This window comes from Drosophila erecta, unplaced genomic scaffold (genome assembly GCF_003286155.1).
Source record: "Drosophila erecta strain 14021-0224.00,06,07 unplaced genomic scaffold, DereRS2 tig00000126-arrow-pilon, whole genome shotgun sequence".
Taxonomy (NCBI): Eukaryota; Metazoa; Arthropoda; class Insecta; order Diptera; family Drosophilidae; genus Drosophila; species Drosophila erecta.
Genome location: NW_020825209.1, coordinates 9,711,797 through 9,729,273, shown reverse-complemented (window position 1 = coordinate 9,729,273; position 17,477 = coordinate 9,711,797). Strand labels below are relative to the sequence as shown.

Below are 17,477 nucleotides of genomic sequence, written 5' to 3'. Positions count from 1 at the left end.
TTTCAGTTTTTGACTTCAGTATGCAAGATTTGTTGGTTCGTTAATGCCCAAATATTCTTAGCCAATTAGAGTGCCGAAAGTAGCGAGTTGGTATCCTGCATGCACCCGTTTATATCTATATACATATACATGAATGATCGATCCTTTCTGAACCTATTTTAATCAAATGTTTGGCTCTTTGTTTTGTACATTTCCCGCCCAATTCCCAAGTAATTCAATCTCCATTCCCATCGAATGCATATTTAGCCTAGCAAGTGCTCTCAATCTGACCACCGCCAAGTAAGTTGCGATCACCCGTCCCGGTGATCTTCTCACGTAGTCCTAGTTATAGCCATAGAACTCCACGTAGAACTCATTGAACACCCCGCCTGTTTGTTCCCGTTTTCGGCACTCGATACAATCTTATTTCTCTCGGTTTTTATTAGTTCCCTCTTTGATTGCTTGATCAAAATATACAAATTTTGGATTTTTAATCATAATATTATAATTTAATCTGTTAAAGTTGTAAAATAGGTTTATATCTGGATTGCTGTCTGTGTTGGACAGTTCTGTGACTGAGCACCGACTTTTTACTTGACTTTTAGACATGTTCGTGATCCGGACGATATCATGTATTATTTACAATTCGATTTCACTCACATCACTTGATTCTGTTTTGTCTATAAGTTAATCTTTCAACAGGTTTCTTTTACTACAAATGTTTACGTTTTATGTTTTGTGTCAAAATGTTTACTGATTAGATTTATGTGATCACTCGGAGGCTTAGGCATTCGATTATTAAATTATATGGTTACGGGGTTTCGGGATCTTTTGATCTTCAACTCATACATGTGAAATAACGATACTATCTAGTTCTTAAAAGTTTCAACTTTCTATGTAATAATACCAATTGCCTTCAAAACTGTTTTACCATTTATAAATATCATGTAAACACACTTCACTTGTACGAGTATGATCACAAATTTCAGTAAATGCAGCATCTAAAAAGTGCACTTCACTTTCCAAGTAGTCGCAATTCTAATCGTTTTAATGACATAAAGAATTGCCTGTTTCAAAATTTTGTTCCATTACTTAATTATTTTCATTCGATTTTGCAGTCATCTTCGTATAAGCAAAACGATTATCATAACGACGAGGTATGTTTATGATTGCATTTATTTAATTTAACATCCTGGGTTCGATTCATGTTGGTTTTTTGTCCTTCTATTGAACAAAATATGTTTCCATTTCTTATCGAACACCCTAACCACCCACACACACACGCATCCACACACACACCTAGCGCAAAGTGATCATGATCCATTCATTTGTATTAAATGCATGTGCTTTCTTTCGGAATTTATGCCTATACGTGTTTGTTTTCGTTATGCATTTTGCGTTTATCGAAGTCATTCAATCATCATCATCAGAAGCTGAGGAGGAAGAAGAAGGAGAAAGAAAAGTACAGTCTGCAAAATAATAATACAAAGAAATTATCAAAAATTGAAACCCTGTTGATCTCTGTGTTCTACTCTCTTTTTTCTCTACTTTCTTTTCACCACCACCAAAAAAAATCGACTAAAACCCCGCCGACTGATCGTTCAACGTTCAACTCATCAACAAAAAAAACCAAAACTAATCCGCAACTAACTGTATCTGTTAACGAAATCAACAATAATTACCAAAAAAAACAAAACACAATCAATATAAACACACACATGCATTCAACCAACAAATATCATTAAAATCTAAATTGTTCTACTCCAAAAACAAAATACCACAAAAATACTGCTCTACCGTTACTGCTACCGTTACTCTGCTCTGGTTGCTGCTGTTACCGTTATACTCCATGTATCGCTCTATATACCTCTATACGATAAATATATTTGTATATTTATATATCTCTGTTGCTCTGTCCATGTGTGCATGTGCGTGTGTGTGGGTAAAATATAATACAAAATATATATATTTCTATAAAATATAAATTTTAAATAAACCAAACAAATATTTCCGCTCCAAACTGAAAAAAAATATACAAAATCAATCAATCGAACCTATAAAATGTCTTCACACACATGCACACCGACATGGTGACACCCACACAACCAACCCACACACACACACACACACAAACACTCACACGCACACACGTACAGATGATGAATGTTTATTATTTCCACCATCAGGCCGACGAGCTTCTAGGCACTGCCAGTGAGCAATTCCTTGGAAAGAGCGTCAAGGAGATCAAGCAGACGATCCTGCAGACCCTCGAAGGACATCTGAGAGCCATATTGGGTGAGTATGGTGACGAATACATTGCTAGGTTACCCATTAAATGCAGTCGGAACATAAAGTATTCTGACAGCTTTCGGAACACAGTATTATTATAATTCTGGGGGATTGGAAAAATACAGTTTCCCCTTCAGTATAAGTACTTTTTAGGAGGTCACCTTCGTGTGAAGCCCTACAAACCAAAGTGTGGGGTATCCAAACCCGTATCCAATTTTCATTAATTGCATTAATATATTATATTGTGTTCAGAAAGATTAATGCATACTTTCGGGCATCCCCATGGAAGAGCTTTTGTTTAATGGTTTTTAATAAAACACAAATGATTAATTGCTCTGAAACTTATTTTGTATTTGATTTCCATATTCTAACCTTCCATTAACCTTGGCTTTACGTTCTCCTTCAAATATATTAGTCCACTTGAGGGTTCTTCAAACTTGTAATGAGTTATTTCCTTAATTTCGTATCGCAACGCATTTCATTGGTATTTTTCTCTCTTTAGTATTTTTAAGCTAATTATCTTTTGTTTTTTTAATTCTTGCATAAGTTAAAACATGAGCCCTTGGTTTCTGTTGCAATTGACCTCAGTCATTTATAATTTTAATGCTTCATTTGATAGCAACTCAAATCCGCATTTTCCATTTTCTGATCTGAGTTTTGTGGCAAACAATTAAATTTGGAAACGGGCAACAATCTGCGCAACGAATAACACGCATCATTGCGATCATCACTTCTTGTAATACATGTCCATATGGGGCTGATCAAACATATTGATGGCATAGTCCAGTTCGTCCAGCTGCCGCTCGATGGCGATTTTCCGATTGCGCACCCGCAAGGTTGGCTCCGAAACGGGCATATGATTGTATTCCTCGACCAGCTTGCTGTATTTTATGTGGGCATCCTGGAGAGCCGCCTGTCGCTCGCTGGCGGTCAATGGTGTGTAGCCTTCGATGGCGGTTGGCACCTTCTCCTTGTCCTTGTCCTTTTCCTTCTTCTCTCTGGGCCTTTGCTCCTCCAAGTGGGTTGGTGGCGGCATCACCTCCATTAACTGCGACTTGCGACTGGCCTGAGATCTTTTCGAGGCCGTGGTGCTCCTGGAGGCCACAGTAATGTTCGACTTGATGGTGGCACTCGAGCGCACACTCTCCTGGGAAACGGATCGCTTGGACTTGAGCGTCCTTGCGGAGGCACCGCTGCGAGCACTCAATGGTGCCTCGGGATCGGTGTTCCCCTGGCCCTGTGTTGACATAGCCTGGGATCGACGAGACGCCCGGGATACTCGGGACATGCGGGAGCATATCGAAGCGCTATCGGCCTGATCACCTTCGCCCTGTTTGGATGGCATTTGGGCATCCGTTTCCGGTTGCTGTGACACCGCCTCTGCCTGGTGAACCTGATCAGATGGATTTCTGTGCGGACAGCCGTGATGGCAGTTGCAACCGGTGCAGTACTTCCTTGGCTGCTTCGCTTGCTGATCCTCCCAACCGCCCTGCAGACGCTCCTGCTCCTTGCGCTCCTGCGTCTTACGTGTGGCCACATCGCAGCCACAGGGATTTGGTGGCATTCTGCGGCGCATCTCGTTGTGGAATCCATATGGCTGGGCAAGACCGCTCCGCAGGCGGGGAGACTCATGGGCTCCGTGTAACGGGCGTGGACGACGCTGGCTGGGATAGGCATGGGGACGCAACTTCTCCGAGTAGTGGAGAACCACTGGACGCCACAGGGGCACCCGGCGGGCATTGGCCGCCGCTAGACACCTGCCATTGGTCTCCATTCTGGCCACATTTAGCTTGTTCTCTTGCAGGAAATCACGACCACCGCCATGTGATCGTCGCAGCGAGGACATCGTGTCCTTTTGTGTTGTATAGGTATCGTTATTTTAACTTGCAAATCGGTAAAACTGAATTGAAAATATTTGTATGTTTGTATTCACATAAAGAAAACAAAGAATAGTGAAAATTGATCCGGAAGCTAGAGTGAGACAATTTTTTTTTTGGTGTACCTTCTGATCGAAGTGGAAAATGAGACTGAACTAGCCAAACTAAGCACATTGACATGTGTAGCGAATTTAAGGTCAAGGCCTACTTGGCACTGATTTGTGTCTTTCCATTTCTTTATCTCCTTGATATACAAGAGTTTCCGGTAATATCTGGCATTTTAAATACGATTTTATTCACATTTTATAGTGAATATTGATGTCTATTAGTTGTATTAGTGATATGTGGCATACATATGTACATTATTATCAGGATGAACGAGAGTTTTCTGTACAATCGAAATACTCGGTGATTACATATCTCCAAAGACAATTCCCCAACACTATATTTTTAATTATAATTGCCACCAATCGTTCATGTATTAAATGTACTTTTCTTCAATTTGGTAATCGGTAAGGGCAAGTTTTCTACATTACCCTCCAATCGAATAGCTCGCATTCCCAGCTATCCACAGTTCTATTTGCCCAGGTCTGTCCACGACCTTGATGGCCAATCTACAGCTTTTAATTAAGCATAACTCGAGCCGAGGGTTTATGGGCCCATCGAACCCGAGTCGTTATACATGGCTCACTAGTTAGTCTATAGTATGTTCACGAGACGCTCGAGACTTCAAGGCGGTTTCCATTTGGCGGCGCGACTACAATTTCATTTTGCGAGCCGGTACCCGGCCGATTCCAGTACCGATTCCCATACCTATAACCATTCCGAATCCAAGTCCGAGTCTCCGGGCGATTTGAGCTGCCTGTCAGTTAGTTGTAAGCGCATCGCGAAACGCTTTGGTTGTCGGTTTGTTTGTCAATCGCGTGTGAGCAGTCGTAATTGTGGGTGCTATTATTGGGGACCTCCATCTGCGAGGAAAACTGAAAAGCTACGATCTACTTGCTTGTCATTAAGTGACGTCACTGGGGCATAGAGCTCTTATCAACGCCAGCGATAAGAATGCGACAAATGACGTCAAGAACAGCAGAGAACACGGAATGATTTAATTTAAGGCCCGCAAGATAGATGGCTAGATAGTGGTTAGACTGTGGAATCGTTGCGCGAACGGAGATAGCAATCCAATAAGTAGACCCCCGTTTGGTGGCCTTTGGAACAGTTGTTCGACGACATGTCCGCCGTCTGGATGGGCGTCTTTAAGGTGGCCCTGATAGTGGGTGTTACCTCGCTGGTGGTCAGGCGGTAAGGTCATCGATTAAAGGTGGAAAGAGCCACCCCAACGAAAAATCCATTTCCCCTACTCATTTTCCCTATCAAAATGGTTGCTATCTGTGACATGCAAGTGTTTAAATCATGACTATTTGTTTATCAAAACGGCAAAAGCACTGTTGATATATTTCCTATAATTTAATTCGCGAAATGCAGCGTTTTGTCCTTACACCAAAGTACGTGACCCGATATTCGCCATTACAAGGCTTCTACAATTTAATTCCGTTATGAGAACGTGATTGGTGTATTGCTTATCAAGTCGCACGTCTTATTTTTTCATTATATACATGAGACAATCGATTGTAGACTACCTACTTTAAAGATTGGGAATAACACCAGTTTCAAAGCTAAATTAAAATGCCAAATTAAGTGCCCAAGATGCCACTTATTTTCTGTGTGTACACACCACACTTACCTCCCGCCATGACAACACCCACTTAATATTCGATTGCTTTGCTTGTGGCCTTGCAGGAACGCTTACAGTAGAAGAGGTGTACAAGGACCGCGACCAGTTCGCTGCCTTGGTGCGCGAGGTGGCTGCTCCGGACGTGGGTCGCATGGGCATCGAGATCCTTTCGTTCACCATCAAGGACGTGTACGATGATGTGCAGTACCTGGCCTCGTTGGGCAAGGCCCAGACCGCCGTGGTCAAGCGGGATGCCGATGCCGGCGTGGCGGAAGCGAACCGAGATGCCGGAATCCGCGAGGCGGAGTGCGAGAAGAGCGCCATGGATGTGAAGTACTCGACGGACACGAAGATCGAGGACAACACCAGGATGTACAAGCTGCAGAAGGCCAATTTCGACCAGGAGATCAATACGGCCAAGGCCGAATCCCAGCTGGCCTACGAGCTGCAGGCGGCCAAGATCCGCCAGCGCATCCGTAACGAGGAGATCCAGATCGAGGTGGTGGAGCGACGCAAGCAGATCGAGATCGAGTCCCAGGAAGTGCAGCGCAAGGATCGCGAGCTCACTGGCACAGTCAAGCTGCCCGCCGAGGCCGAGGCCTTCCGCCTCCAGACCCTCGCCCAGGCCAAGCAGTAAGTGTGAAGAGTAACGAAAACGCGAATTCTTTAGGACTTAATGGAGAGGTTCCACGGAAAATCACTTCAAGCGTTAACTAGTTACCGTGATAAGCGAGATCAGCTGTAGATATTTCATTAAATAGTTATATTACAATTCTGTTCTGGCATGGTCCATAATTTATTACTCCATATATAGATCTATACTCTATACTCTATATATATATATATACTCTATAATGGAGAGGTTCCACCGAAAAGCACTTCAAGCGACAACTAGTTACCGTGATAAGCGAGTGATCAGCTGTAGATATTTCATTAAATAGTTATATTATAATTCTGTTCTGGCATGGTCCATAATTTATTACTCCATATATAGCCGCCTTATACAGTACACAAAAAATACAATCGTTATGGTAACTTCAGATATAATATAATATATTATTACCATGTATGTATCTACCTGTAGATAAACGCAGTTTCAGCGCGAATGATTGCAGTCAACACGTAACTAATAATAATATATCAATTGGGAATTTTTATTATATAAGGGCTCTGTGGCTTTGTGTAATATGTGGATACCAGCTCTTGTAGGCTAATTGCATTCCAATTAGATGCTAAAACCGCGTTTAACCTCTGCAGGTGCCAGACCATCGAGGGTGCCCGTGCCGAGGCGGAGCGCATCCGCAAGATCGGATCGGCGGAGGCCCATGCCATCGAGTTGGTGGGCAAGGCGGAGGCGGAACGCATGCGGATGAAGGCCCATGTGTACAAGCAGTACGGCGATGCTGCCATCATGAACATTGTGCTCGAGTCGCTGCCCAAGGTTAGTGCTCCATATGCATTTAATTTGGAATTGCAAATATATTCCTTTGAAATCCGTTGCAGATTGCCGCTGAGGTGGCTGCACCACTGGCCAAGACCGATGAGATTGTCCTGATTGGCGGCAATGATAATATAACCAACGACGTGACCCGCTTGGTGGCCCAGCTACCGCCATCCATCAACGCCCTGACCGGAGTGGATCTGTCCAAGGTCTTGTCCAAGATTCCGGGGGCCAAGGCGTGAAACCAAATGGAATGGGATATCCAGGAAATGGCAATGACAACGTAACGCAGCGCAAAGGAATTGTAACCGATACAAAAACCAGAAAATTATAGGCAACCAAATTGAGAAAGAGACGGCAGGAAGCGACAAAACAAGATGGCGATAGTTTGCTAGAGAGGGGCGTGCATTTGTAAGAGAGAGAGAGAAAGAGGGGAAACAGCGAAAAAACTTGAAGAAACTCAAGTTTCGAAATGAAATCGAACGTAGATAAATGTACTCCGATATTATATTTATATATATATATATATTTGTATGTATATATATATATATATATTTGTATATGTATATGCACACATGCAATACACACATACACTTGTCTCGTCTGTGTGGTGTGCCAGTGTGTGTGTGTGTGATGTTTGGCGGCGTAACAATCAATAATAGAACACAACAAAAAACCAACGTTAATCTCAGCTAAAGTTATGCATTTCGTACGCAACATTTTGTGGCCTTTTCTCTCGAAAACGAAAACCGATAACGATAACAAGAAATCAACGTGAAATTTGTATAACTTTAAATCGAAAACCATTTAAGCAGAGTGTTAGCTATTTATTTACTATGCTATATATACTATATACATGCAGACTTGCTATACACAAAGAGTTCTTTAAATAAACACATACAATTTCATAGCAGACAGTGTTGTATAGGCATATATGTACCATTTTACAGTGCTGTAGGGATCTGTATAAGTAGTCTCCCTCCATCTCTTTCTAATACAATTTCTATCTGCTAATGGGTTTTTTATCTGTCCAAACTCCAACTACTGCCTATCGACTAAAGCCAAAACTTAAAGCTAGTAAGCCAAATGGAAAGAGAAGGAGAGTGCTTTTCGCGGCGAAAGATCGAGTTACTAATCATAAAAAGCTGACATACTTCCAGGCACATTAATTATAGTTTACATTCATTTAGACATTTTTTTAAATATCTCAGACCAACTGTTTATTTCTTAATACGTGTATGTCTTCTTCTGAATTTTGTTAAACGATTGGTTTTTACCGAAACGTGCCATATAGGGTACAACTTTGAAAATGATTGTCAGTTATTTCCGTTTTATTTATACCAAAATCATGTTTTGCTCGATCAATTGATATATAGTCGTATAGTCGAAATAGTCGTATATTACTTTACAACACTGTTTTCCCGGCAATTGGCGCTCTTCCAAACCCCACACACACACTAACCAATACACAAGCGTTTGAATTTTTATATTAATTTCAGTGCACAAAAATAAATCAAGCCTAATTTCTTGTTATACATATATATATATATATGTAATTACGTTTGTCTCGTTTAATCATTTTTTAATGTTTATTATTTATGTAACAACACATATTGAACTACGAATATGCATTTACGATTTTTGTAATTTATTCTTACACTTTTTTTTAGTTTATAGCAAAAAGGAGAGAAAAAATAAAGAAAAAATACAAAAAAAATTAAGGTACTAATTTTGTTATTTACTAACGTCTAACTGGAATTAAATAGTTAAGCAAATAATTCAACCCTTTCATTTTGATAGAGTAATTAACCCTAATTTTTGTAAGCACTTCTACGAATCACGTACACATCCATTAGACACAGAACACTCACATATATATTTTTTTTCTATTGTATATTAAGTCCAAGTAATTTTAATTGAAATTCAGTCTGATGGAGAAAGCAAGAAAACAACAACAACCAACCGAAGAACTAAAGAACTAAAAGCTAAGCCTAAATCAAATGTAAAATTTTGTGTATTTTGTCGTAAATAAATAAATTAAAAAATACTTGATTTGATTGATTTTGATATTGAAATAACCAAATAATGTTCAAAGATGAACAGCTGAACTAATGTACTGATATATTTCAATGCACGATAATTCAGCCACTATAAACACAACGTCATTTCAACTAGTTCATTTCGTCTTTATTTTTAAACATCGTGGCATACATGGCATTTATAGTATTGGATTTGGCATGCCGCCGTCTTTTAATACGATCAACAAACAATTATCTTATGGTACAAGGCAAAAAAAAATTGATATATGCAAGTAGGGGAATATCATAGCAAAATATCGGATGCGTCATTAGGTATAATCAAATGTTAGAGTACAAGCATACAGATTACGCATTTGTTTATGTATAGGGTCTTACGTATGCCTAATCTAGACTTACTAACTATGGACCAATCGAGCGACTAATCGAGACCTATGTCTAAGCCTAAGAACTAAGTATTTTCGAAGTTGTAAATGCAATGTTGCAGGGCCAACATTGATGTTCCTCATATACATACATGTTCCGCGGAATGCAACCACAATCAAATGGAGTTCTTAAATTTGGCAATAGGTTGAAGACCACATCGCTTCAAGAACTCCATTTGCCCGTGTGCCATTCCACATTGAGAAGAACAAAAAAAAAAATCACAAAAATATTTCTTAGCCTACGAAGATCCGTCCTCTAGGCACTTAGTCGGAGAACTTCTCCTTGAGCTCGCGGCGCAGGATCTTGCCAGTGGGATTCTTGGGCACCTCGTCCACAAAGATCACTCCGCCCTCGAGCTTCTTGTAGTGCGCCACCCGTTCGGCCACGTACGCGGAGATCTCCTCGGCGCTGGCTTTCTCTCCCGGACGCAGGACGACAATGGCTCGCGGCGCCTCGCCGTTGAGTTCGTGGGGAATACCGAAGACGGCAGCCTCCAGGATCTTGGGGTGATCGCGCAGCACTGCCTCCAATTCGGCGGGTGGCACTTGGAAGCCCTTCACCTTGATCAGCTCCTTCATGCGGTCCGTGATGTAGAAGAGACCGTCCTCATCGTAGAAGGCCACGTCGCCGCTGCGCAGCCAGTTGCCCGGATAGAAGGTGACCTGGTTGGCCTCATCGTTGTTCAGATAACCAGCCATCACCTGGGGACCTCGGACGCACAGTTCGCCGGTGGTGCGCGGACCCACGCCCTTGACATCGTTTCCATCCAGTGGAACGATCTTGGCCTCCGTGCTGGCCGGCAGCACTCCGGTCGAGGCGTACACCTTGTTGCCCTCCGGAGTCAGCAAAACCACGGGCGAAGCCTCTGTCATGCCGTAGCCCTGCTTGAAGACAGTGTTCGGGAATCTGTGAACGGAAATGCCATTAGTTCGGGTCGTCCTAAAATCGTGCGTCGCCAACTCACTTGTTCAGGAAGCGCTCCACATCGTGCTGACCAATGGGAGCCGCTCCACTCATCACCACCTTCAAGTGGGGCGCCGTTTCCTGCGACAGCTTGGGATGATTAATCATGAAGAGGGCTGCAAAGTATATGCAATAGATTAAATATTTATCAAACATTTTTTGAATTATTTATGGTAATACGACATAAGAGAAGAACCTGCCCTAAACCAATTTTTAGAAATATTTTTTTAGGCATTGAAGCGAAACAAAAAGTAAATTGTAGAAATTACAGCAATCCGAAATAGAATTGGCTGGTAAATAAGATTGCCATTCCCATAATTAATTAAATTAAATTAAATTATTCCCATAATTTCTTTAACGAATAAGAAAAGGTATTTAGTACTGCAATATAGCTCCACGAAGCACTTTCCACTTACCAATTGGGGGCACCAAGTTGAGGATGCTGCCCTGGTACTTGTCCAGCGACCTCATGAAGTCATCCGGCTTGAAGCAGGGCATGGTGGCCAGTCGGCAGCCCTGTCCCAGCTTGGAGAGCATGACCACGGTGAGGCCGTAGATGTGGAAGAAGGGCAGGACGCCCGGCAACGTGTTCTGGGGACCCAGGAGGTCCATTGGCAGGGATGCCTGGACCTGCTCGCAGTTGCTGCTGATGTTGTTGTGCGAGAGCATTACACCCTTGGGCAGGCCGGTGGTGCCGGACGAGAAGGGCAGGAAGACCATGTCCTCGGCGGACGCTTCTTTGGGCACTTTCAGATCGTCGTAACGCACATTCTGGGTGCTCGTCAGCTCGCTGAAATCGATGGCACCCTCGGGCAGAACCTCCTCGGCACTAGTACGCACCACGGCGATGGGTATCTGCCTGCCCACCAGCTTGCTGGCCTGGCTCAGTGTGGCGAATCCGGACACCGTTCCCACCAGGAACTTGGCTCCGCTAAAGGTCAACTGCCGGGCGATCTCGTCTGCAATAGAAGTGTGAGGATCAGTGAGATGGTCTTTCGACTTTGGTACCACAAAATACAGATGCCACCACACAAAGACCTCCCGATAAGGAGACTTTGACGCACTCAAGAGTCACTAAGCAATGTACAGCGGTGGTCACGCAAATAGCTAATTGCTCGCTTAATTAACTGCATCGCACAAACACTTTTATATGCCCCTATCTTTTATGAAGGATTTACGGTGTGCAACCATTATAACTACACACGACGTAGTGCTCACAAATTCCGAATGGGTTAAGTCATAAAAATGAAGTGCATTTTAAGGGGTAATTTGAATAGGTTACCTTGAAAGCTTTCAACAAAAAAACTTGTAATCTACAACTCAGTGGGTGATTCTGACTTTTGGTTTTGGTAAAATGCCATCGCTGGCATAGCTAACATCGGTTGTCATTCTTTCTTAAGGGTAAAAATTCTGTTCATAAATATTTGTTCTTTCCTAGTTTTGTTAGCATTTAGTTACTATTGCTGCGAACATCGCTGTACACAGAACCCACTGGGATCCTAACTTACCAGGCGTGTAGACGGGATTCACTGTGGTCACCGTCAGTCCCGCCTCAATGGCGCCCAATGTGGCGATGGGATACTCGGGGAGATTCGGCAGACAGATGGCCAAAACGTCGGGCTTGTGGAGATTGAACTTGGTCTGCAGACGGACGGCGAAGGCGGCGCAGGCATCTCGCATTTGGGCAAAAGTGTACTGCCGATCGGTGATCACACAAACCTAAAAAAGTAAATGTAGTAAAGTGGATTGATTTCCATATAGAATACGCAGCTTAAGAATCATTAAAGCCCCGTATCTTGAATATAAATATATGCTAATCGGGCCAATATACTGATAACGATAAATCAAAATCAACCAAAGTCTGGGAAAATCCAAATGGGTGGCATTCGAATCTTATCTGAAGAATGCTTCAAGAGGACGCATATGTTAGGATCGTATGTTTATGGGAAATCTAGTGTTTAGTGTAGTTATAGCACGGAACAGTGATTAACTAAGCTGAAATTAGGCACACCATACCACTGATATGGGTTAAATCATTAACCACCTAATTAGCAACAGGATAATAAAAGCTTATAATGCGATAAGATATCCGCGCTAATTGAAATGACAATGTCAGCCTAATCGGCTGGCTCATTTATCTGAGCCAGTGCTATTTTATCAGCACCAGTTTAGCTATTTAATCGATTTCAAATAGTTTTTGGGATTTGAGCAAGGTCAGTACGTCAGTTGTGCTGACCTGGCTTATTTGAGTATTACAAACTGCTAACATATATTTGAAGTTCATCCCTTGATGATCTCATATCTTTTTGACTGGCCTTGACTTCGCGTGGGGCTGACCTCAAAACCGGATGGCAGGGCTAAGGTGAAGGTTGCGTACCAGCTAAATGGGTGGCCCTAATGACTGGGGGTGGTGAATCGCAGATTGGGGGATCGTCAGCCCAAATTTGCGCAGTCGGAAATCACATTCGGTTAAAAATAAGCGTTATAAATAGCCGCGCCGCCAACAAGTTGCTCAAATTGAAGAAAACAACCCACGAACGAGGCAAACACACAGGCCGACGCCATAATGAATAAATAAGCGAGTAAAAAATAAGAGAATCATTTCGTGCATTGCCATGTATATGTTGATTTGCACCCCTCTAAAACCGCCGAGCCCCCCGTGGGTCCATCGGAAACCGCTTCGCTTGGCTTCAGTCGGTGGGACGGTCCAAAGTTCAGTGGGGCAAAGTACAAAGTCTGCAAAGTCTAAACAAGTCAGCCCCCTCACGCTATCTGTCTCGCTCTGGCCCACTCCCTCTCCCTCTCTCGCTCTTGTCACCTACTCTGCAGCGTTTGTTGACTTTTGCGGCGGCGAACTGCCAGAAAGTCTTGTTGGCTTCGGAAAAGTAGCTAAGAAATAGCTGAAAGTATCTCAGGTTGCGGCGGCACATCTTGGAGATGCCTTTCATATTTCAGACAAAACAATAGAAATTAATTAATTAATCAACAAAAATGATCATCTAAATTAGGTAATGAAAAAAGCCACATCATAGTGCCTGCATTTAAAGGTAGCATCCACAAGTATTAGGAAATTTAAATATAAATATAAATACAACAACAGTTTTATAGACAATATCCCAAGTTGCTTCACATAGATTTGTAGAATTATAGCCCGTGCATGACTATTTAATAGCCAAATTACCAACATAGGACGGCAATTTGGAGCGCCGAGAAAATACGGAGGAGGCTGGACTGTTGACGTCGGCGAGCGAAAAAAACAAAAAACAAAAAACCAAAACAAAACCATCAAAATTATCAAGTAAAAAATAACCCCAGACAATTAAAAGCGCATTATATGGACATATCAAGCATTTTTGTGGCTCGGTTCAGGGCAACAAACACTTGAGCGAATGGAAATTGATTAAAATTGAGTGATTGCACCAGTGAATCATCTGTATTGCAATTCTCAAACGCACAAACATTCCATTTAAAATTCGAGGAACTTAAAGTGGCAGGTTACATAGTCCATCAAGTATTTCTAAGAAATTTGTTTGAATTACAGAAAGCCAACGATAACTAATAATAAGGCACGTAAACAATGCTTATATAAATTAATTAAGTTTCCATTGCTGACTGCATGTATGTAGATAGCTCTTGAAATTCTAGCAGTTATTACTCTTCGCTACACAGAAATAATAACATAAATATTTGCACAAGCCACAAGTGCCTGTAATAACTGGAACAATAGCTGATCCGCCTGACGAAAAGTTGGAAATACGCGTATAATGATGACACGACTAAATCCTTATCTTGTCTAGTGGAAGCCCTTCTTATTTTGTGCTCCATCCCTAAATAAACAATTGCCACCAATCCTGGGGGCGCAGTGGACAACCTAGTGGGCGTGGCAGCGAGTGGAGACGAAAGGCGAACTTTGTACTTTTAATTGCATTTAATTCAACAATTGGCTGGGGCTCTGGTTACGCCTCAAACAAAAACCGGCCATGTGGGTGATTACTACTCGGTTATATCAGAGCTCAACCTCCCCTATATTGCACAAATGATGGCAATAAATTTCAATGAAAACAGTTTGCACTTTGATTTGCAAACTGTATGCACATACATATACTCGCATGTAGAGCTTCTAGTTACACGGCGAAAAGTGAAAAGTGTAAACAATTGGCGAAGGTCGCCTGGGAACGATATACATATGTACGCGTGTGGGTCTAAAATTACACCGGCTACTCGTTTAACCCGTCGACAAAAGCTGGACGCGATTCATTTAAGCGCGAGATTTCCTTATCTGCAATCCCGGGCAATTTGCCTCAGCCGGCTGACTTGCGCCCACTGATCCATGGATGCGAAGTCCGGAACGGGAATCGAAGTACCATGGTATTCCGGAAGGGAACGATAGTAGTGCCCCCAGAGAGGCCGGCCTTTTGGCCCCCCTGATGGAAATCGTGGGGCCTGCTTGGTACATTTCACTTTCGCTCTTATCACGGACCCGTTATCAGCAGAACCCGTCATTAGCGATGTCCGATAAGGGGACCGATGGCGAACCGGAGGTCTTAATGACCCAAATACTGCCATAGACTCCACCTAGACCCTCCCAATCGCACTGATAAGTCGGGGTACCACACACGCAAGTGTATCTGCAACCACGGGGGGCATTGCGATAAAGGATACGAAGATACAAAGTTTGGCATGCGGCATTGCGAAGTGTTGTGGCAATCGCAAATCAGACTGCGAATGCCAGCGCCCGTATAAATATCACTTTATATATAGACGTAGGTTCAGGTTCAATAAACCGCCATAAACAAAGTATTTCTGAGCGGCACATATGTACGACAACCAATGCAACGATTTCGATTGCGTGAATTTATAATGCGATTGGGTTCACGGTGGCTTTTATGGGGATCGGGCCTACGTTTACGTTCTTGTTTACCATTGTTTAATTGTCGATTGGAGATCCCAATGGGATGTAGTTACCTTTGAGATTCGCTAATATCAATGGGCTTTACTTATCTGCTTGAGACACATGCACTAAACATCTTTGAATATTGAGGTGATACTACAGTAAATTAGTTCTAGTATTGTACAAAAACACTTGTTTATATTCGGAAAACTGTTAAGATCCCTGGCAACTCCGAACCCTTGGCATCGATTTCCAAATGGACTTGAAAAACCCTAGCGTACTACAAAAGTAAGCTTCTATTTAAGGAGGGGCTCAAATGTTAACGATTTGTTTGCAAACAGGGATTTCTGCTTGCTTGCAGAAAGTATTAAAAACGGCTCACGGGAAGTGTTTTTAACACTATTTCAACACTTGATCACTGATCACTTACCGCTGCAGTGCGTCGCTCCCACTTCTTGAAGTCGCGCCACACGTACTCGTGCAGCGGCACGTTGGGAACGGTGACGGGGTCAAAGGGCGAGGTCTTGTAGTAGCCGTCCTCGGGGCTGTAGTGCAGGAACTTGTCCGACTCGCTGACGCTCTGCGTCCGCTCCCGCTGGGCGCTGGCGGTACTGGTGGTCCGCTGCCGCCGGTTGGTAGTGATGCTACGCGTTGCGGCGCTACCAAATGCGGTAGCGCTGCGCATGCGCAGCAGTTGAGCAGCTGGATTCATGGCTGGATTTGGTAGTCACGCGCTTTTTCGCTCAGTGTAGCACAGAGTGTGTGTATTTCCTATGCAGTTGCCTCTTCGAGGTGTTGAACTAGTGTATCTGCTGCTGCTGCTGCCACACGTCTGCTGCTGTCGAGTGTTGAAACACGACTGGCGACGCCGTGCGGCGCTGAGAGAAGTAATACCGCTGCCGCTGCCTCTGCCTCTGCCTCTGCTGCTCTCCCCAACCAACCAACACCAACCAACGCCAACAAAAACAAATACGATCGCGTTGGCGGTGGCGGTGCGCGATATGTCTGTCTCTCTCGATCATACACTGAAAGCAGAAGGTAAGCAAAGCTAGTTTTGATCCTTAGACTTTCATTTACTCTGTAATAATTCAAATGAGATTTACTAAATTCTACATTTATTTATAAGTTTCTCCTGTTATCAGCTTCCTAACAAAATTCTTATTAGTTCTATTGAGCATAATATTTAAAAAAATCAGAAATGTAAGAGCTACAATAATTGTTAAGCTGTAGCGAATGAAAATATATATCTTGTATTATAGGTAAGCGTACCTAGGTTGACATCATTTTCTCAGTGTATGTGCTGTTCTGTTTTTGATTTTTGGCCTTCTCCGGAATGCACTCTCTCACTTAACCGCTCTCACTCTCAGCAGACTGCAACTGTAAATTGTAAAGGGAAGCGATCAGTCAATAAAATGCTACTTAAAATGAGCTTAAATTGGAAAAGGAACCGAAAAAAGAGGCAGAATCAAATATCAATAATAAATATACCTATTTATAATAACTTGAAATGCCTTTAGAACAGTTTTATTAGTCATTTGATATACACACTCGAGATAAGCCCTTCAAGTTGTCACGTTGTTCCTTCGCAAAGTGGAGGTGCCGCGTATAATTACACCTCTAGTTGTTATTACCGCCACTTGAGGCATTTCCAGCTGAAGAGGCTGTTTCCAATTCTTTCCAGTGCATCACTTAAGGCAACTCCCGTACACAGTGGCTCTGAAGTGCTAGACTTGCCTCCCACGCACCTCCCCCCCTGAGAACCCCTTTCGCCACCACTGTCTTATCGTTATCGCGATGCAGTGGCTTCTTGTTGTCTACGCATGACTTGCAGGCCTTTCCTGTG

General features: G+C 42.8%; 3 protein-coding genes across 12 annotated transcripts in view; 1 reads left to right on the top strand and 2 right to left on the bottom strand.

Annotated features, from left to right (window-relative positions):
* The window catches only part of LOC6550611 (flotillin-2), an 88,559-nt gene extending 80,818 nt beyond the window's left edge, over positions 1-7,741 (top strand). For 5 of the 10 annotated variants that reach the window (XM_001978102.3, XM_026981615.1, XM_026981616.1 and 2 more), the window contains exons 4-8: positions 1,098-1,136; positions 2,166-2,274; positions 5,943-6,510; positions 7,135-7,318; positions 7,381-7,741. In XM_001978102.3, the coding sequence (XP_001978138.1) occupies positions 1,098-1,136; positions 2,166-2,274; positions 5,943-6,510; positions 7,135-7,318; positions 7,381-7,560 (1,080 nt within the window). In that variant the 3' untranslated portion in view covers positions 7,561-7,741. Of the gene's footprint in view, positions 1-262; positions 280-1,097; positions 1,137-2,135; positions 2,275-5,022; positions 5,445-5,627; positions 5,648-5,942; positions 6,511-7,134; positions 7,319-7,380 lie in introns of those variants that run through there. The other 5 variants (XM_026981620.1, XM_015155197.2, XM_026981619.1 and 2 more) reach the window with 5 other exon arrangements.
* LOC6550612 lies at positions 2,835-4,310 on the bottom strand. The gene has a single exon (XM_001978103.3). The coding sequence runs from the start codon at positions 4,112-4,114 to the stop codon at positions 2,996-2,998; it is 1,119 nt and encodes a 372-aa protein (XP_001978139.1). The 5' UTR covers positions 4,115-4,310; the 3' UTR covers positions 2,835-2,995.
* Positions 7,742-9,483: 1,742 nt separating the features above from the next.
* On the bottom strand, positions 9,484-16,529 carry LOC6550610 (probable 4-coumarate--CoA ligase 1). The gene is made up of 5 exons (XM_001978101.3): positions 16,065-16,529; positions 12,252-12,462; positions 11,160-11,702; positions 10,745-10,859; positions 9,484-10,686 (listed from the first exon to the last, which is right to left on the bottom strand). The coding sequence occupies exons 1-5, from the start codon at positions 16,344-16,346 to the stop codon at positions 10,044-10,046; spliced, it is 1,794 nt and encodes a 597-aa protein (XP_001978137.1). The 5' UTR covers positions 16,347-16,529; the 3' UTR covers positions 9,484-10,043.
* Positions 16,530-17,477: the final 948 nt, after the last annotated feature.